The sequence below is a fragment of the Pinus tabuliformis genome, chromosome 9 (assembly GCF_031772625.1).
Source record: "Pinus tabuliformis cultivar Carrire ecotype Pingquan chromosome 9, CPIR1, whole genome shotgun sequence".
NCBI classification, from domain to species: Eukaryota; Viridiplantae; Streptophyta; class Pinopsida; order Pinales; family Pinaceae; genus Pinus; species Pinus tabuliformis.
In genome coordinates this window covers 1,710,019,241-1,710,041,378 of record NC_142307.1, presented here as the reverse complement: position 1 = coordinate 1,710,041,378, position 22,138 = coordinate 1,710,019,241, and the positions used below count along the sequence as shown (strand labels likewise).

Genomic DNA, 22,138 nt, shown 5'->3' with positions numbered 1-22,138 from the left:
CAGGCTTAGAAAACCTTATAATGCATACATGTAATATTCCTAATTAGCTATGGCTAATTGGAATATTCGATTTTGTTCTATTTTTTCCTTCTATAGTTATTTGTAAATAAAAGTGAGGAAGGGGGAACATAACTCACTTTAGAATAAAAAGTCACTTCCTAGGTAGCACAATGTTGTGACTTAAGGGGGGACCAAGGGGGCCAAAGAGGGACGCAGAAATGGGGCCCACGCAGACACATGGAGGGACTGCGCAAGAGGGAAGGAACACATGGCAAGAAAGGGATCACGCAGGAGAAAGTGAGCCTAGGGATTGTGAGATGCAGAGGCTATAAAATAGAGAGGAACCCCCTCATTTGGGATCATTCTGGTTATGAGCATTTGTGATAGTCATTTCGACTTAGAGCACGCTGGCTATTTAGCTAGTCTGCAACACTGTTTAGTGCATTGAGTGTCTCCGTTCGGAGATATCACCCTTAGCCCCGAGGGACTTCGAGTGCCTGCTCGGGAAAGGTATTTCCATTGGCATTCCAGTAGTAGTTTCATCAGCATTTCAACAGCAGTTTCATCAGCGTCTTTGAGGAACTGCGCAGAACCCCAAGGGGGTGATTTTCGGGCTTGGACATTTCAGAAAAGCTTTCTGGGTTTTTTTGGGTTTCTTGAGTAGAGTCGGATTCCAGAGTTTCAGTCTTTTATGAGGAGGGAAGCAGCCCCAAATCCTCATTCGATTTCCAGCAGCAACAGTAGCACGACAGTTTTCCAGCAGCTGGGACGCAAATCAGTGTGAGGCCATTCTAGGAAAGCTTTCTGGGTTTTTCTGGGTTTCTTGAGTAGAGCTCGAATCCAGAGTTTCAGCTTTTTCCGAGGAGGGGAGCAGCCCCAAATCATCATTTGTTTTCTAGCAGCAGCAGTAGCACAACAACAACATCCATGCAGAGAGGCCATTCTTGTCATTCTGAGAGTATTTATTCACTTGCCTTGTGCAAGTCGAGGTGCCATCTGTCTAATCATCTCTTGTACTCATTTATTGCTTAGTATAATAAAATGGCTTTGCATTTCTCGCTGCATTTCTTGTGTATCTGCTTATATTTCCGGTTTACATTATTATATGCTGTTCCACTGTTACTTCTGGGTTATTATATCATTTGCACATATTTGGTTGGAGTTTTTGCTGGGGTTTGAGGAATATTCTGGGTTAGGAATATTACAATACAATACCTCCCTTTACATTATTATGATTTGCAAAAGGATAAACTGACATCATTGTTTTGAAATGAAGGTGTAAACCTGATGCTAACAGTATGAGTCATTTCCTCTTTTGGAAAAAGAATTGCTTTGACTTTCTTTTCATTTGTATATGCGTAGGAAATAGAAACCATTTTTCCTTCAGTACCCTTGACTTGATATTTCACCAATAATCAACCACATACTCAATACCATACTAGTTGCATACTCAGTCCCAACCAAATACATATTTAGTCCAAACCACTTTGTTACACAACCAAACAAGGCTAAACATATTCAACATCCTTGCTGGAAATATATGTCACGAGATTAGTTCAACAAAGTGAATATAGGAAACATTCATGCTGGAAGCAATGACTTTAAACTTGGTCTAACAAATGAAACATAATTGATTCTTATATACAAATCCACCAAGTAACTGATGTAGGCCTCTCATCTGAAACTAACATGTATACATGATAATGCAAGTCAAATGGATTGGCATACCGAATTAGTGTTTTGTCCTATGGATTGCTAAGGTTGTTGCAGTTTATTTTGTAACATTCTTGGTTACCAAAGAAGCAATTGGAACAAATCCATTTTGCATTAGATCATCATTTAAGCACTTCTTGAATCTGTAGGTAACAAGCTCATCTGTTGTGTAACTTCAAGAAATGAAATTTTAGACTTTCTTGACTTAATTATGTTATAGATATAGTTACTCCAATAGGTAGCGATAAGTTGGTTTCAATAATCAAGGAATCAACCAAAAATCCTATGCTTAATCATGCTAAGAGAATCTACCATGTATATGTTGCTAGCAATTTGGATGTGGAAAAAACACATCATTGTGGATGTAATGACAAATTATTGTGCGGCTTGCAATGCCATGCCATGGAGACTTGATGAGCTTATGGATTGAGCAATGCATACTTATAGAAAATCTATGTGATAGGGTACATGTCAACATTTCCATATATGTCTTCTTCCACTTTTGTCTTGCTATTTCAACAAAATTAATTTCTAAGTCTTTACTTGCTTGATTCATTGTCTTCCCTATTAGTTTTTGGCAATCTCTATCTCCTTAGTGCTTTTATGAGGGCATCTATTTACCCTTACAACACAACCATGTTCCACACTCATCCCTCTACTTTACCAATTCCTTCCCATTACCCACACCTCCTAATTCTTCACCCCTTCCACATCCACATCCTTATTTCTTATAAAGCTACCTCTTATATTTACACCCCTTGAGTGCAAACACTAATACTAATATTCATATTCGAGATATCATATTTTAAAATATTCAAAATGTTAAAAAAACCATGTACGACCGTTTTTCAAATTGGAAAACTCGCAACCAAATATTAAATGGAAAAGTCCAAAAGTATAAAATACTGTAAATTCTTTTTTAAGTCATGCAATTTTGACCCTGAACATGACTTCCGGTCACTCCCCGGTAGTTTCTCTGTAAGTGTGAAAATTGTGAAAAATTAGATTCAGAGAACCATTTGACTGCTAGCGGGTTTTGGAAATATAGATTCAGTGAACAAATCTGAAATAAAAACCACATCCGTCCGAATTTTGAACCAATAAAGCCAAGCAGCTTAGTACTAATATTTCCCATCATTTGCTTTGCTTTACTGAAGTTACCAGCAGCACAAATCCATCTTATTCTCATGAATGACGTGCACCTGGAATTTGATGGCGTCAGCTGATGTAACAGATTCAACATTATAAAAAGTAAAGATGTCTGTTAAAGCCGGGCTGCGCATAGAAACATTTGTAAAACGAAAAATATATGCTCAAGCAGAGATTATAGAATAAAAACATCAAACAAGGTTCTCTGTTCTGCAATCATCATATGATGAGCTTATAAGAATTTACAATTATAGTTTTAATCGTTCCTTTCATTACAATACATTATTATGGATGATAATTCTATCCTAGATAAATGTATATACTCTATTCGTTTTGAATTTAAAATTACAAATTTTTATCCTAAAAAAATATAATTTTAATTATCATTAAGTCATCATTATTTGGTTGACCGAAAGTTCAGAAAAATATTATAAATAGGTGGGAAAATTTATCAAAATTTGGATGTCAAACCAGAAGTGAGGATGTTCGGATCCAGAGATGTACGCTGACTCATTACAGTTATGAAGGAAAATCACACTACATGGAATAACCAGTTGGTGGTCCGTAAAGGGGCAGGTTATGTAGGCTCACTCATCACAGTGGTCAAGGAAAACCACACCACCTGGAATAACCCGTTGGTGGTCCTTAAGAGAGCAGGCTTTCACTCATGTCAGATAGGTCTTGGGTTGTTAATGTGTTTCCTTAAGTCCTAGGAAAAGAGCGCTTAGCTAAGCACAAGCAGTTTTCAGGCATACTCCAGGGCCAAGTTCAGAAAAATATTATAAACAAATGATTTCTGGATATTTTTTTTGGTGGATTATATAAACAAATGACTTCTGAATATTTTTTTGGTGGATTATATAAACAAATAGCTTTTGAATATTTTTTTTGGCCAGTAGTTTAAAGAGGCCACAATTTTGCTGGGAAATTTGTGGAAATTCAGGTGAAATTTTGCCAAAATTTCTTAGAAAAAATTGGAAATCTCAATTACAGTTGTCAGGCTTCAAGAATTTAGGTGTCAGAAAATTTTTTTATGGTGTTGAATTTATTTCCACCATAAAAAAAAATAAATGATTCAAACATTATAAGGATCAGATTTTTTGAAAAAATTTAACCAGATTTAATTATCCTTACAAAATTGTGACCTCACCTCAGCGAAAGAACACATTTGGTTCTGTAGCTGATCAAAATTGTGGCCTGGGTAAAAAAACCCTTAGATAAAACAATTTTAAATCAAATGAATTTATGGTCCATACGGAGATGGCTATGTTACAGTTTATTACCATTTGAGGCAGAGACTTTCATTATCAAATTTACCGTTACAAGGATACACAGAACCCTCTTTCGCAAGCTACAGGAAATAGCTTTCCCCACATTGTTACTGCGGCTGCACTTTCAGCCAGCATCTGGCAATAACAGAGGAGATGGTCAGGTGAATGTATTAGTTGTCACAAGTGTTAGAAGGAACTAGAAGTAATTCCAACTATCTAGAACCAATTTTCAATTTTCAACTGTGATTTTAATGCAGTATCTAGAAAGTGTTGACAAAGGGACAAGCTTTTTCAGGAAGCCACCGCCTGAATTGATATCCAAAAGTTTCTCCAACCTATATAAATACCCATGTAGTGCATTATGCTCTAATACCATGACTGAAAGAGCAGGGATGCAAACACAAAAACGCAGCAACCAGCAATGGAATGCGATTCGGTTACATAAGCTTTTCCTCTCTATCTGATCTCTGGGACAAAGCTTTTCCTCTCTATCTGATCTCTGGGACAAAGATTTTAATTTCAGGTTGTCTACATTTCAGATTTGTGAAGTGCATCAGGCATAATTTTGGTCTCCAACTCTGTTCTGCTTCTAAAAGTTGCATCTCTGGATATATTGTTACCTTCCATAGCTGCAGTGTATACTGATTTCAACATTTCTTCAGAAGAATGGGAGGAGGCAACAAACAACGATACGAGGCTGCACTTTCAGCCAGCATCTGGCAATAACAGAGGACATGGTCAGGTGAATGTATTCGTTGTCACAGGTGCTTCTTGTTCTTGTTGTTGTTCATCGGCATGTCATGCTCGGCATTCACTGTTTTGGCGTTGCTGCATCTTTGCTTGATGTACAAGTTGAGGAACAGCAAGAGAAGCGTAACGTTGGAAAGGGCATCGAAAAGTAACGCGCCAATTCCGTTGCAGCCTTCCTTGCCTGTGAAGTGTCGCGCAAGAAGAGCAACGTAGGTGAGCAACGTGAATGCCAAGTGCACCATCTGGCAATTGGCGGGCAGAAAAGAGGACCAGCAACCCCAACCGATGCTGCGGCAGAGGAAATACGAATAAACCACGACATAGAGAAGCGTGGTGGCGAGGATGGTCACGATCTGCAGCGACTGCGAGAACTCCAGCCACGCGTAGCACACGAAAACGACCGCGACGCGGTGGAAAACGTGGAGGAAGGTGAGGGGCTTCTTCCGGAGGATCCATATGACCGTGTCGAAGAGCTGGTGGTACTTTGTGAGGTAGAAGATGTATGACCAGAAGAACACTCTGCCAGAGGGGCGCGTGCCCACAGGAAAACACATCACCCATTCCCCCGCATTTTTAAATTGCCTACTCCAAATCCATCTCGTCTCTCTGAGCTCCACCGCCGTGGCTTCCCAGCAGCCCATGAAGATGGCCACCGAAGCCAAGACCACCAAGAGGTTATGAATGGCGGGGACGGGACCCAGAGGCAACGGCCTCTTCCTGGGCATGAGCAGAATCTTGAGAAGCAGAATGAGCAACAAATAGGAGGCAATGGCCAGAAGGGGAAAGTGCCATGTGGAACCCCAAGCATGATGATCCCATCTGAAATGTGTGACCATGGGTTGCTCTGCTAACAAGTATCTCACTCTACCCCGTATATCTCCACTCCATCTCCATGTCTGGTTACTCATTTGTAAACAAAAATGAAACCCTCACAACCAGAAAAAACAAACACCTAGATGGCTCCCGACGAATCGCGATCCTGATGAAATGAAAATAGGAAGAGTGGCAAGACAATCAAATTTCCCAACGGTGGAGAGAATTCCCAGATGTGTAACAGCTTCACCAGACCGATTCGAGACGCGCTACCTGTTTACCTGTTCTATTCTCACTGCGCGCAATATATATAATGTAATGTTTTTTGGAAGAAGTATCGACACCGCCCAGAAAACCAGAAAACCTGATGTTAAATTATTGGCTGCTCAAGCATTCGTTCAACGCGGATAGTTGAATGAGGGCCAAAGCTCTTTGGCTTTTGACGACTCATTCAAAAGACCACACGGACTGAATAAAATACGTTCTCCGTGTTCGTTGAGATACGGTAAAAGCGTGGAATTCTTGGTCGTAGACTTTCAGTATTTCAGTAGACGGTTAGACCACAGAGGAATATTGTTAAGTGTAGTTTAATTGCATGTTGCAGCAGTTTAGTTGTATTATTTTATTAAAAAAAAAATTATTGGAGAAATCGAGAGAGAACATTGCCGATTTAATTAAGACACCCATTGGAAAATTTTAAGCCGTTTTTAACTGAAGTTTATGAACACAAGACGTTTAAATCAAATATGCTAATTACGGAGAACTTTAACCTCGGTTATATTTATTACTTTGTTTATATTTATCACAAGTACAAGAAGGTTAAGGATATTAATTATCTGAGTCAAATTGAGTTAAGTCATATTTTGGGTAAAGTCGAATTTTGTGTGGTTGTATTTTAAGTGATTTTAGACGAATTGTTAGTCCAAAAAGTATAAATACCTCACACAATAACACTTTGCAATTGATCACACAAAATTTGACAAAGTTCAGTGTAATTGTCAAATTTTGTGTGATCAATTGCAAAACTCAATGTAACTGTCAAATTTTGTGTGATCAATTGCAAAACTCAATGTAATTGTCAAATTTTGTGTGATCAATTTCAAAGTGTTATTGTGTGTCTTAATCAATGTAATTGTCAAATTTTGTGTGATCAATTGCAAAGTGTTATTGTGTGTGTTAAATTTTGTGTCGTACCTCTTATGTCTTTCTAATTGAGGAATCTTGATCAAGTTCATTGAAATTGTCAAATTTTGTGTGATCAATTAAAGAGTCCTGGTGTTATTGGGTGTGTTAAATTATTCATGTTATTCTGTGTGTTAAATTTTGTGTCTTATCTCTTTTGTCTTTCCAAAAGAAAAATATTGATCAAATTCATTGTAATTATTAAATTGTGTATTATCAATTGAAGAGCAGCAACTCCTGTTATTGTGTGTGTTAAATTTTGTGTCTTATTTTTTTGTCTTTCCAAAAAAATATTATTGAAATGTAGTTTAATTGCATATTGCACCCATTTAGTTGTATTATTAAATAAATATTAATATTGTTTGAAGTGTAATTTAATTGCATATTGCACCAATTTAGTTTAAATAAAATAAATATTTTGTTTTTGAGAAATCCAGAGAGAACATCGCTGATTTTATTAAAACACCCATTGGAAAAATTGAAGCCGCTTTTAAATGAGGTTTCTCAACAAACACGTTTAAATAAAATACATCGCTTGATTTAATTAAAACACGTGTTTAAATAAAATACATCGCTGATTTAATTAAAACACCATTGAAAAAATTGAAGCCGCTTTTAAATGAGGTTTCTCAGCAAACACGTTTAAATAAAATATGCGAGTGACGAAAAACGTTAACCTCGTTTATAAACGAATTGCTTTATCATAAACACGAAGATAATGGGAGATCTGGTTCTGCTTATTTGGCCAAACGACTCTATCGTTTCTTAGTCCATGAAAAGTTGTTGGAACGTCTGGGTCTCTTATCTACGGAAATCATTAACAATTTCACCTCAGATCACAAGCCCATGAAAAGTTGTTGGAACGTCTGGGTCTCTTATCTACGGAAATCATTAACAATTTCACCTCAGATCACAAGCCCATCTCACTGCAATGGTAAAACACAAGAATCCGAAAGGGCTTTCCTTTCAAATTCAATAGAACTTGGTTGGATGACCCAGAGTTCAATGAACTTGTTCAGGAAACTTGGGAATGTCGCACTCCTCTCACTAGCACCTCCCCTTCTCAGCATCTCCTTGACAATTTAGTCTCCCTTCGGAAAGTAGTAAAGCCCTAGCAAATCCGGAAGCAAAAATCGAATAGAAAAGCCCTAGAAGACATATAGGTGGAATTGGATAAGATTGCCTCAAGGATGATAGCTCAATGTCTTCCCTTAAAGTTTCGTCTCCGCATAAAAGAACTGGAATTTAAGAAACACAAATTACTGTCTATTGAGGAAGCCACATGGAGACTAAAAAGCAGGGCTATATGGCTAAAGGAAGGAGATCGTAATACCAAATTCTTTCACCGATATGCAAACCATCGGTGGAACATTAACACAATCTGGGAGATTAGGGACGAGGAAGGAAAAACTTTTCAAACTCAGGAAGATATTTGCAATGCGGCTGTTCGGCACTTCCAGGAATCCTACAGTAGAAATGAGAACATAATGGTTGAAGATATTATCTGGGGAATCGATCCATACCCTACAATGTTCAGTGATGAACAGAATGAAGAACTATACAGACCTGTTTCCGAAGAAGAACTTTTGAAAGTAATGAAATCTTTTAAGAAAGATAAATGTCCAGGTCCGGATGGATGGACGATAGAATTCTTCCTTCACTTTTTTGATCTAGTAAAGAAGGATCTTCTGAGTATGGTTGAGGAATCCAGAATGTCGGGTAAAATCCACCAATATATATCATCAACCTACATTGCCCTTATTCCAAAGAAAAAAATGCCAATTCCTTCTTGGATTTTAGACCAATATCCTTGTGCAACTCAATCTATAAAATTATCTCTAAGATCATTGCTGGCAGAATAAGAGATACTCTCTCGCGCTATATCTCACAAGAACAACATGGTTTCCTAAAAGATAGACTTATTCATGATGCTGTTGCAAACACACAGGAATGTTTGCACTCCATCCACACAAAAAAACTTGAAGCAGCCATTTTTCAAATTGATTTAAAGAAGGCATATGACTGCCTAGATTGGGGTTTTTAAGATGTGTTCTTACCAAAATTGGTCTCAGACCAAACTGTACAAACTGGATTATGGCTTGTGTTGAAAAGGTTAATTTTGCCATTCTTATAAATGGACACCCTACTATCTTCTTTCGTGCTACTAGAGGATTGAGGCAGGGATGCTCCCTATCCCCGTTACTGTTCATCCTCGCAATGGATTGCCTAAGCTTGCATATCAAAAGGGTTGTTATGGAGGGACACTTCCGGCCTCTGATGATTAGCAAAAACAACAACATTTCTCATAGCCTTTTTGTTGATGACATCCTGATTCTCGAATGCTCTGTCGTTTCACCTGGATATGTCTTTATAACATCCTAAAGAAATTCACAATGGCTACATGTTTACAAATCAATGAAAGTAAATCTATTATCTTTCATGGAAAATGTGACAGGGAAACCATTGATTACATTGCAGGGTTGTATAACATTAAAGCAATTCCTATACAAGAGGGAATGAAGTATCTTGGATATCACCTTAAACCCTCCTGCTACACCAGAGCGGACTGGCAATGGATCATTGATCGTTACTATAAAAGAATCTCTGGATGGGAATGCAAGTGCCTGTCGATGGGAGGGAGAGCTATACTTGCCCAAGCAGTTTTAGCACAGCTAACTGTATATTGGGCTCACCTTTTTTATATACCAGCTAGCATTATTAACATGCTAAATCGACTTACAACAAATTTTATTTGGGGAGGCTGCAATGAAAAGAAGAAATTTCATTTAACCAAACTTTCTAATATTACTCTTCCAAAGGAACTGGGAGGTTGGGGGATTATGAATCTTCGTAAATTTGGAATAGCCTTATTATGCAAATCCTTATGGAGGGGTCTATACGGGGAGGGCACCTGGAGTATGTCCATCAAAAAAAAGTATTTGGGCAATAAAGACTTTGCTTTCTGGTACAGAAAAGGCACTATAGGATCCATTCATGGCTCTGCTATCTGGCAAAGTTTTCGCAAAATACAATCTTTTTTCTTACAAAATCTCTCATGGAGCTTCCAGAACGGGAACAAAATTTTCATTGACTTGGACCCAATTTTTGGTGCTGGGAAGGATTGCTCTATTCCTCAGGAAATTATAAATGTCCTTCAACGAGCGGGCATCTTTGTTTGGGGATAGGTCATTGCGGGCTGGTAGGGACCTTCTCCTATATGGAAAGAAGCACAAGTTTTGGGTCTACAAGGACAGTTGGCTTTACAATGGAACAAGATATTGACAATCATAAAAAATATTGGAATTTGTCGTACAGAGCCACATGACTATCTCACATGGAAGGGGAGAAGGAGGACAGATAGTATAAGTGTTGCTGAAACCTATTTAACCATATCCAATATACAACCTCCCCAAACAAGACGCCAATTTCCTACTACCTTATGGAAAATAGGAGCTCCAAGCAAAATCATAATTTTCTCTTGGTTAGTTTTTCATAATAAAAACCTCATATGGGAGAATCTGCAAAAGAGGCAGTGGCAAGGGCCGGGCATCTGTTCAATCTGCAAAGCTGAAGCTGAAAATAATGAGCATATCTTCCTACAATGCAATCTCACTTCTCAGAAGGTTTCCTGGAGATCCATCCCCCAAATAGTTATATGGACAATTTGGAAATGGAGGAACAATTTTTTGTTCCAAAACAAAAAGGAAGAGTTTCAGCAAATAACCCATAAGGTTATCTCATATTACAATGTGTTCATGCCACAGCTCAAACAACTAAGTAGTAAGCCCCGTGGACATAACAACTTTTTGCTAGAATACCCAATGGGTTTTTTTGATGGTGCAACACAAAAAGGAATATGTGCTTGTGGTGTTTACATTTTCATGAATGAACATCTAAAATTCAACATTTACTGGAATGGAAGGAAAGGTACCAACAACAAAGCAGAGGCAATGGCACTTTCGGGCCTCTTATGTTTCAGTAAATTTCTAAACATACTTGTTTTACATATTTATGGAGACTCCAAAATTATAATTGATCATGTCTTAGGGAATATTTCCATAAACAACCCTCTTCTAATAGGATGGATGAAGAGAATTGAGATATTCTGGCAAGCACAAAATGGTTTCTCTATCCAGCATGTTGACAGATCCCAAAATGAACAAGCTGACAGATTATCAAAGAAAGGTCTATCTCAAGAACCGGGCAAATGGTATATGGATATTCTTGTGGAAAACATCACCTATAACATGGAAGAATTTCTCCTTCCAGGAACATAACTCTGAACATAGTTTCTCTTTTTTTCTCCCTGTTGATGAACTTCCTCTGCTTGGCCACTAGGCATCTCACAGTGTCCTCTGCGAAGTGAGGTTTCTCCTTAGCAGATGGTGACTATCTCTTTCTTTTCAACATGGTTTTTTTTTTGCTCCAAGTATCGAGCTGTATTTCTACCTATATGTTACTATTACACTTAAATTCCATAACTGGTTTTCGCTGGTCCTTCCTTCTAATGTTTTAGGGGAAGATGACTCATGTTGTTGCACATGAAGCTTACTATATTTGATTACTGTTTTTGATTGGCATGTTTTGCCATACTTTTTGTAAGTTTTGTAAATTTCTCTTTGATTTTAATATAAATAGTGTTTTTTCGTACTTACAAAAAAAAAAAAAACACGAGGACAAGAACACTATTGGGGAGACTTTAAGATTGTATCCGATTCAGGGGAAGATTTTACGATATCCAAGGACATTTAACAGGAGGCCATGTGATATTTTAGGGGTTTCTTTCCGAGAAAACGTTGAAATCGACAATCAAATTGAGTTTATCAACTCCTTTGCCACAAATGTTTTGGGCGGAGGAGGCTTTTGGAGATTAAAAAACCTATTTCTAGGGAGGAGGTTTTTATGGGAATGGATCTATTTTATTTGGTGGAGGAATCTTGTTGTCTTAGAAAGGTCACAAGTGATATAAATCCTACTTTAATTGCTCTCATACCAAAGTTTTATTGTCCAGGGATTACAGACCTATTTCCTTGTGTAATATCACATATAAAATGATCTCTAAAATTATTGCAAATCGCTTAAAAGGGAAGTTATATGAATTCATATTTGTGGAACAATTTGGTTTTTCAAACAACAGGCAAATTCAAGACATTGTTGCAATTGCACAAGAGTGCATTCATTCGATTAAATTTCATAAAAAGGAGGTCATTGTTCTTAAGCTAGATTTGCATAAGGCGTACGATAGTGTTGATTGGGTGTTCCTTCGGTTGATCGTGCATAAAATCAGATTATCTATTGACATCGTGGACTAGATTATGTCACGTGTTTCAATGGTATGTTATGTTGTTTTGATTAATGGATTTTTGTCTCATTTCTTCGGGACTCATAGGGGACTAAGATAGGGTTTTGCCCTTTCTCTTCTCCTATTTATGCTTGTCATTGATGGTCTAAGTAGAAAAATTACCAGGGCAAAGATTGACAATAGATTTGTTGGTCTTCATGTCACTAAGACGGTATTTATTACTCATCTAATGTTTGTTGATGATGTATTCAACTTTGGACAAGTACTCGTTTGCCAATGGAAAGAACTCTCGCACATAATCTCAAAATTCAGGGATGCTTCTGGTCTCAAATGGCTCAAAATCAATGCTTATCCATGCCTCCGATCAATAGGAGATCATCTCAAAAATTGCACACTTATTTGATGTTGGTGTTGCACCTCTAGATGACGGATTCACATATTTGGGATACAGATTAAAGCCAAATTGCTATTGGATTTCGGATTAGCAATGAATAATAGAAAAATTTGAGAGCGGGATAACAAATTGGACATACATGTCGATGTCATCGAGGGGTGGGATGATACACATTCAATATATTTTATAGAACCTTGCGGTGTACTCGATGCAACTATTTCTATTGCCCAATATGGTTATCCATAAAATCAACGCTACATTGTCAAGTTCCTATGGTCTGGGGTGAGAGGCAACAAAAAAAAATCATTTGGTTAGTCTGAGGGACATTTCTAGACGGACTGACCAAGGTAGATGGGGCTTAAAAGATTTAAAATCCTTCGGTTGGGCTTTTCTTTCCAAGAGTTTCTGAGATAAATATACGGTATAGGGATATGGCAATCCATTATTAAGGCTAAATATATGAAACATCGCTCTTTTGTGGACTTGTACTGGACTAGGATAATATCTCAATAGAACAGCTAACACATCTGGCATAGCATCTTGAAGGTAAAAAAATGGATCATGGAAAATTTACAATGGGAGATTGGAACTGGATCTGATGTACAGGTGGGGATTGATCTTATCATGGGTATACAAGATTCATCTCTACTTCAGACATCGATAATAAATCATCTACAGAGGAAAGGCATCATCTATATAAAGCCAAATTATGGAACAAACTGATGTTGAGCATCCACTTCCAAAGTGGAAAGGGGCGGTGGATCTCGACATCACCGACAAGGATGCTTTGATTTGGGATAGATATATCAATCATTTATTATGGCCAGGGATCTCGATCAGATCAAAGGACGACACACTAAGATGGAATGGTAATCTAACTCATGGTGAGATATCAGAAGATCTATATTTCTCTTATGGAAAATGAATCTATATGTTATTTTTGGATTGTCTGGACCTTGGAAATGTCATTCAAAATCACTATCTTTAGCTGGTTGGTTTGGAAGAATAGAAACCTCGCATGGGAAAACCTAGGAAGGAGAGGAAACGTTGGCCCTGGTCGATGTTACAATTGCAAAGGTACACTTGAATATACATATCATTTACACATAAAATGGCCCTTTGCAATAGCTACATGGATTATGGTTTTTCTTTGTCTTAATATACAAATGAGGTGACCAATTATAGGTCCATAGATGAATGTTTTGAACAATGGGTGAGTTGAGTCAGGGCATATAAGACTCTCCCCTTTTTCATCATTTGGGGTATATGAAAGGGAAGGAATGTTGTTATCTTTGAGGAAATGGCATATAACATAGTTTGGGTTAGTGAATGTATATGTGCCTTTTTCAAGTAACATGGTCGGAATTGACACAAAGAATATTGGTGGTCCCTCATATTGCATGTATATTGCTGGATATTTTGGTGGGGCTGCTCAAGTGAGATGTTGTGGCTGTGGTGCACAAATTGAGGTATAAGTTTTACTAGAGTAGTGGTGACGGCAAAAACTCGAGAGCAAAAGTGATGGGATTTGGGGTCTGCTACATTGTGCGCAAGGTTAAATAGGTTCTATCAGCATTCAAGGGTGGTAATTGAATGGATAAGTGGAATGACAACATTTTCTCCTCCATTAATTAAAAACTGAATGAATGAATGAATGAAACTATTTTAACGTCCATGAGTCTAAAAATAGCCTATGGGACAAATTTCTTCTCCATCTGGTTCTTGTATTCAACCCTTTTCCTATGAAGTCTCACAATAAATGCTCTCAGCTTCTCGACAAACCCCTCGTTGAATAGATTATCACAAGAGCTAGCTGCTAGAATATCTGCATAACTTTCTGTGTTGTCTTTGAAGGCCTCACATTCTAAAATGAAATGTTTTTCTGTCTCCACTTTTCTAGAAGAGCAAGAGATACATATTCTTTCCTCCCACACTTATTTTGGCCTTTCCAAGCACCTTGTTTCACAACGAAGTTGATGAGAATTAGTCCTTAATTGAGCAATAAGAATTTTGGCTCTCCAAGAAATATTGGCCCCTATGTATGTTTTTTGTTGATGATTATGAGTGGGATTAAACTCTTCAATATAGTACTTCTTCTTTCTCCCTAGCTCCTTCTCCCAAGTACGTTTGTGGAACTTATCCATAACAAAAGTTTTTATCTCTTTACTGTTTGTGGGACACATGCTCAAGCAAATACCCCATTTACTAAACCATTTGTTATTTTGCCACATCCAAGTCTTCTTTCTTTTGCACAATATGTCATTAAACACAACCTTAGGCCATCTGCCCTCTTCCATTTGCTCAATTTTTTTTAAATACCTTATGACTCACACCATAGCAATTGCTTCAATAGGAGCAACCCCTGTTTCACTTAACAAGATAGCATAAGGAACTGCACTTTTAATTTTGAATTTGTTTGTAATCAAAAGCTTCTTAATTTTCTCAATTTGTTTCCAGTGCATCTCGAATGTACTGCTAGCCCACATTTCACAACCGTAGGGAATCATCGGAATCACTAGAAGCCCAAAAAGAGTTAAAGTGGTTTTTCAGTCCCATAACTCTACCTCTCTACACCTGTTTCGAAAAGCATAAAATGATTTCCAACCCCCCAAAGTTCTTTTCTTTCTACAATCATCCCAACTTAGATTTATGTTGAATTCAATTCTGAGGTATTTGTAATCCGCAACTTCTTCCATAATGTTTCCTTCAAAGTAGAACTTATGTTGGTTATGCTTTCTTTTGTTAGAGAAAACCACTACTTTCGTTTTGCTAATATTGACTTGCATCCCCACCCTTCTACAAAAATGCTCAAGGGAAAGTAAGTGCTCTTGCAAACCAAGAGCAGATTTAGCAATCAGAATAAGGTCATCTGTGTACAAAAGAAGCCTTATAACGAACTTGCCCAAATGGATATCGTCACCCCCTTGCGAATTTAGCCACTCTTCAAGCTTGTCGATATATAAACCAAAAAGGGTAGGAGACAATGGGCAACCTTGCTTGACCCCGATATCACTTCTAAAACTTTCAAAAATGTCTGCTGAAGTTCTAATTTTGACTTTCACCTCTTCATACAGCCTATGCACAGTTGCTCTCAAATCCCTGGATTTCCTGAGTTTTCCGCTGCTGAAAAATGTTTTCCAAAGTATCACTTTTGAACACATATTTCGGGAATATAACGCTTTTACAGACTCACTATCCAAACGAGGCTCCAGGTCTCAGCCCAGGTACATGCATTTTGAGATTTTTAGACTAGGAGTGTGATGCCAAGTTGGAAGCTTTCCCATGTATTGACTGTAGGATCAATATAACACTGGGTTTTGGGATGTTGTATGTCTACATCGACTGGTTTTAGGAAGACAACATTGGTGAACACTGTTGTTAATGGGTGAAAATGGATACTTGGATCAGTAATGCATACAATATGGCTCTAGTTGTTTAGTGTTGAAGTTGTTTCTATTGAATCTAAGGCAACCATCCACAAGTTATGTTAGGCAGGTTAAGCAAGTTTTGAAACTATGCAAGTTCCCAATATTGGTAAATAAATGTATTCCGATGTAGGACGTCCACAATTTGGCCTAGCCTGGGCTTTTGAAAGAAAGACATGGGGTTGAGCTTTGATCCATTTATGCGTGCATGGGTTGATAGACCATTTAATACCATCCATATAACTCGGAATTTATTATGGGGTTAAGGTGTAAATCTTTTCTCAAATTTTACACTCTAAAAAAAAATTTACACCTTGAAAATTTGATCCTCTAAATACATAATAAATCTGGACAAATAATATACTTAATATTTCTATAACATCAATGTACTTACCCTGTATACCACACTCTAGGAAAATTTGTAATCATATATTTATTTTTCCAATGCGTTATGCTATAATTTTTCATACATACATCGTTTATGCTTTTCATGTAAGAACCTATGATTTCATTGTATGATAGTATTCATACCATGAAAATAAATTTTATATTTTGTTAATATTAATAATATTCAAATTCAAAATATAACATCTTAAAATATTAAAAATTTCAAAATATAACATTAAAAAAAATGATACGATCGCTTTTGAAAAAAAAAAAAGAAGTTGTACGGTCGCTTTTGAAATTGGAAAAATCGAGAAATAGACCATCAAGTTTTAAAAGTTAAAGTCCAGAAGAATAAAATATTTTAAATTCTTCTGTTCGTTATGCAATTTTGACGGCGAACATGCAACCTGGTCAGTTCCTCCTCGCCACTTTCTCTAGGGATGAAAATTGTGAAAAATTAGATTCAAAGAACCATGTGACTACTAGCGCATTTTGAAAAATAGATTCAGAGAAAAAATGCATCTAGTCTTAAGAATGTCATGCACCTGGAATTTGATGGGGTCAGCTGATGTAACAGATTGGGGTTTTTACTAAGGGTATATCCCTATTGGGGTTTTTACTAAGGGGATAATCAACTTTACAAAATGTCATCGTATCAACTTTACAAAAAAGTTTGCGTAAACCGACAGCAATCCAGCAATCCATCATATCAATTTTTTACAAAAGATTTGCGTAAACCGATAGCAACCCAACATGTATAATCAGGATTCGAACCTGGGCAGGGAGGGCATTATTATACCATCCCAACCACCCAGGGTAAGGAGCACATACAATAACACTCATAAAATTGATCACTCATACATCAATATAAGTTGAAACTTCAATTTGTTTTTCACTAGGGTTATTGATTACAATGAATATGGTGAAGGGTATTTAATTTTTTTTTATTAGCTACTTACCTAAAATAATTTTATATAAACACACATTAAATTTGGACTTTTCCAAATATAAACTGAACGCAACCTAACTCTCAGTGAACTCACAGTCTAAATCTGAGTTCTCCAAATATACACTGAACTCAACTTTACTCATGCCCTAAATTTGGACTACATCATGCATCACTTGACTTGGATTTTGCTAGATATTCATACTGGACTAATTACTATTTCCAACATAATTTACTTGGGAGTTATTTATATGTGATATTTTTTTGGAGTTTTTTGTCTTTCTTATCAGAATATGCTAAATCTTGATTTGAGTTGTATATGGATTTAGCACCCTCAAAAACATTTCGATTATAAAAAATTTTCCTGTCAAATTTATAATTTCAATAAATCTATATAAAATTCCAAACAAATTAGATCAGAATATAAACTATAAAAATTCTCAAAAATCTCACTGACTTATTTTATTAATTAAAAAATTATTTAGTGAAAAAATCGAGAGAAATTCCATTGTTTTTTGTGTACACATTGCCGATTTAATTATAGCATCTTTTTAAAAAAATCGAATCCATTTATAAATGAGATTCCTCATCATTAACAGGAAACATTTTCGGAAACATCCAATAAAATTAAAACCATATAAAAAAGATTAGCATGTCCCCTGCGCAAGAATGACACGCACAAATCGATGAAAAAAATCTGCCACTTCCAAAAAAAATATTAAAATCGTTTTTGAACGAATTACTCGATCATAAACACCAGGAAAATTAAAACGAATTGAATAATTTTTATGTGCATAACGAACACCACAAGATAAATTTAAATGCGCGATAAGTCAGCTTGTGCTCTAAATCCAATTTTCCACAATTTCCGCTATTAGAAAGAAAGCGGAGGAGAGGAGAGTAGAGGAGAGTAGGATTTGAGGAGACCTCAGATTTGAGGACTAGTATATGTTACAAATCCGAAAATTCGCCCAATCGTTTTTCTTATATTCATGGCGTTGATGGTGACTTATTAAGAAATTAAATTATTTAATTTAATTTTTAAGTGTAAATTTTTTGGAAAGTTTTTTAATTTATTTTTTTATTTAATTTGTTTAGAATTTTGTAGAAATTTATTGAAATTACAAGTTTGACAAATAAATTCTTCACACTCTAAGTGCCTCAAGGGGTTTTGAGGGTGCTAAATTGTATATGCAGTTAAAAAACTAGTTTAAACAACACAAATCAAGATTTTGCCACAATTTGTTTCGCCAAACATCACCCAAAAATCTGCTAGAAACTCGAAAAAATCATACTTAAATACTACTCCTTACTTAATTGGTTGAAGTTCAAAACAATCACCCGTCAAATTTACTTAATTGGTTGAGATTCGAAACAAATTCACCTGTCAAATTTGACGCTTTTCACAGTTCGTCAACCAGTCTCCAGGGAAGAATCAAATTCACCCATGAATCAAATTCATCCCTAAAGAACACCATGAAATAACACCTTTATGTGATTGCTTAAAGCTAGAGTATGTTGCTAGTTGCTTATATTTATGGGCTTCTGTTTCACAAATATAATTTTTAATGAGAAGAATTGGTAAACCTATTACTTGTTATTGAGATAGTTTGAAGTCACGTTGGACAAAATGTCCCTATATTTTTAAGCTTAATTTAACCATCAAGTCATATTAAGTTAATCGAGTTCTAAAATTAGCATTAAGAAATGTCCCTATACTTTTAAGTCTAATGTAACCATCCACAAGTCACATTAAGTTAATCAAGTTCTAAAACTAACATTAAGAAACGTTTTCTAGTGTAGGGTGTCCACTAAGTCAATGGACATTTAAATGAGGTGGACTTTGATCCACTTATGTTTGCATAGGTCATGAGACCATTTAATATAATCTCTCTTGATGTAACTACAATTTCAACCACTACAAATATTAAGCACTTCTTCTTCTCAATCAATAAATATTTTATTTTTCTAAATTTATAGGTGTTCGATGTCTTTTATTAAGACATGAATCTAAAGCTTTGCATGTTGGGTTTTATATCATTATATTTAAATAAAATTTGATGATGTAAAACTTAACATATATTGTAGCATTATATACTCTGTAGTTGAGTGCTTACTAATCACCAAAGGGTCCCAAACCATGAAGATACCTCTAGTTACTTGGATCAATTAAGAAATATGAAGACAAGAACAGAAGGAATTACTCATATTATTGGGATAAGGAACAAATTAACATCTAGATGTGATATAATATTTTGTTTCCATTTGACTTTGGAAATAATGACAATATTCATTTAGGGAAAACCATCTTGGTTAAGAGGGAAAGTGCCAATGGCACATAAAGTACATGTGGTATGGTCAAATAGAAAAGAGAAAGTTCCACCATTTAGGCAAGCGTTAGATCTCCTCCTTAAGCACACTTAATGGGCCCAACACAATGATTTTCACCATATTGTTTTTAAGGAGTTGTATCCATGAGTTATTATCATCATTAATAACATTTGTTTTTACTTTAAAATGGACCTGTCCATTCATTTGTGAGGGGGCATGCAATGCTATTTAGAGAAGCAATGCACTGCCTCCATTCATTATCCATCCATTATTTCATAATGAGGAGGTCTTGGATATGTATTTTTTTGGAAATTTTTATCCAATTGTGGATATATTTAATTTTGAGAATATGATTTCATAAGAAAATAGATATTTTAATTTATATTTTTTGGTCTAATCTATAGAGATCCTTAGTGGATAGTGTTTTCTTTCTTCTCCCTTTCCACTAGAGAATGAGATTATACACATTACCATAGAGGATATTTCTAGACAACGCAAGTAGTTAATAGAGACATCACATCAATTTGAGTTAATAATTTCATTTGTTGTTCAATGATAGTGACGCTCACTAACATTGCTTATTTTTGAAACTATATTAAACGATGGGACTACAAAGTAGCCTTTCACATAGTGTTATTATAAGGAGGATACATGAATTGTTGGGGAGAGATAAGTGGGGCACTATGAAAGCAATAATGAGGGGACATGATGTGAGGAGTTTGATTGATATCACTCTTGACTTTGTAAATGCGAAACTACTTAAACTACATTGAGAGTTTAATCTTGAGATTGTAGTGCATCATGTATATGATAGAGTTATTGAAGCATCATGTATGTTCCCCCACAATGATTAGGTCACATTTTATTGTGTGCACATATAGATAGTTGAGTTTGTGTTCCACATGGACCTATATTACACCTACACACCATCCACATTTTCTGGTTTCAATAGGGGACATAGTAATGACCATCCTGGGATCTTAAAGACCTTGTCACCCTACCACCTCTCATAATGTTGATAACATTATATAGCAACAGTGTTAGTTTACCCTAGGAGTTATTAGACCCATCAACTCCTGTGAATTTATCACATAAACATTGTCATTGTACATGAGAATTCCATATTCATTCAACTAAAAAAAAGTATGCCTTGGTTGTAGCTTACCTTGTTGTACCATTTCCTTCATTTGCACATATTGTTGATTTGATTTTTTTGCCTCTAATATTTTGATTTTTAATTTTTTATTATACATGCTTATGGTTGTAGTGTGCATCTTGTGTATTCCTTTACAACCACATTGTCCTCTTTCTCCTTGATATGTTTGATTTCAAAATCATACTTAGCCAAAAGCCCCAACCATATAATTTGCCAAGAATGTAGTGTTGGTTATTCAAGTAAATACTTCAAACCACTATGCTCTATACTCAATTCAAACCTCTTTCCCATGAGGTAATGTCTCCACATTTTAAGATCATGTAGTATAGATATTAACTTTAATTCATAACTACATGATTCTCCTTATGCAGCTTCAATTTTCCATATTCATATTACACCACCTGGTCATTTTGCAAAATGAAACCACCAAGCCCTTCCTTAGAAGAATATGTGCACACAATAAATCTTGATTTGGATCAACCATCTTTAAACTTGGTGCACTTGTTAAAATCATCTTCAAATGTTCAAATGATTTTTCACATTCTTGAGTCCATTAAAATTTTAAACCCTTCTTTGTAAAGAAGTGATTGAGTGTTCCACCTGTAACACCCTCCTTCCACATCTACCCAAGTAATTGGCCACTCGAGATAAACATGTGATGAGAAGCTACTACAATTGGATTCAACCTTCTAGGTGACCTTAAGGAAATGGATTTGACAGAAACACATTATACAGACCTTCCACATCAAATACAGGACCCCTAAGAACCATCCCAACACTTCTGGTAACCAACCCCTAGGTCCCACTGAGGTTTTAGGTCACTTGACCTTTGGACGCTCCCATGCTATGGGCCTGACAACGTCCAGGAGGCTCTGGATGCTCTCATGACAAGGCATGCCATCATCCAGGGACTATTTTGCGTAGTGTCGTGCCAACGTCCCTGGGATTTTAGCAACGTTTTCAGGCCTAGAGCCTAGGTCACTGCCCAAAATTGGATGACACCTTCAGAACAGAAAGATAACAAGGAAACAATGATGTAAATGCAAACACTTGAACAAGTCCTTAACTAGACCTCGACTAGCCAGGACAGGTATTTCATCAAACATGTCACAAATATGTAATGTACAGGTGTAAACAACAGATTTAAACATAGGGGTCTCATACTTATCTGAGAATCGTTATGAAGCATTGTTCCCTTATATCATTTGGTGCATAGTCATCTATTAGGTCATAGATACATTGTTCATTAATTTACAAGTAAAAACATGATGAGTTCCATACATAGTTGTTGTCATAAAACATATTCATAACTAGCATAA

The 22,138-nt window shown here is 36.2% G+C and overlaps 1 protein-coding gene, 1 non-coding gene and 1 pseudogene across 2 annotated transcripts; 2 read left to right on the top strand and 1 right to left on the bottom strand.

Annotated features, from left to right (window-relative positions):
* Positions 1–4,068: 4,068 nt before the first annotated feature.
* Positions 4,069–6,030, bottom strand: LOC149155527 (fatty acid elongase 3-like pseudogene; annotated as a pseudogene).
* A 3,241-nt stretch (positions 6,031–9,271) lies between these two features.
* On the top strand, positions 9,272–10,063 carry LOC149155526 (uncharacterized). The gene has a single exon (XM_089444446.1). The coding sequence runs from the start codon at positions 9,272–9,274 to the stop codon at positions 10,061–10,063; it is 792 nt and encodes a 263-aa protein (XP_089300572.1).
* Positions 10,064–17,936: 7,873 nt separating this feature from the next.
* On the top strand, positions 17,937–18,038 carry LOC149155525 (U6 spliceosomal RNA). Its single transcript, XR_016263853.1, has one exon. It is a non-coding gene; the product is annotated as a U6 spliceosomal RNA (small nuclear RNA).
* The last annotated feature ends 4,100 nt before the right edge of the window (positions 18,039–22,138 follow it).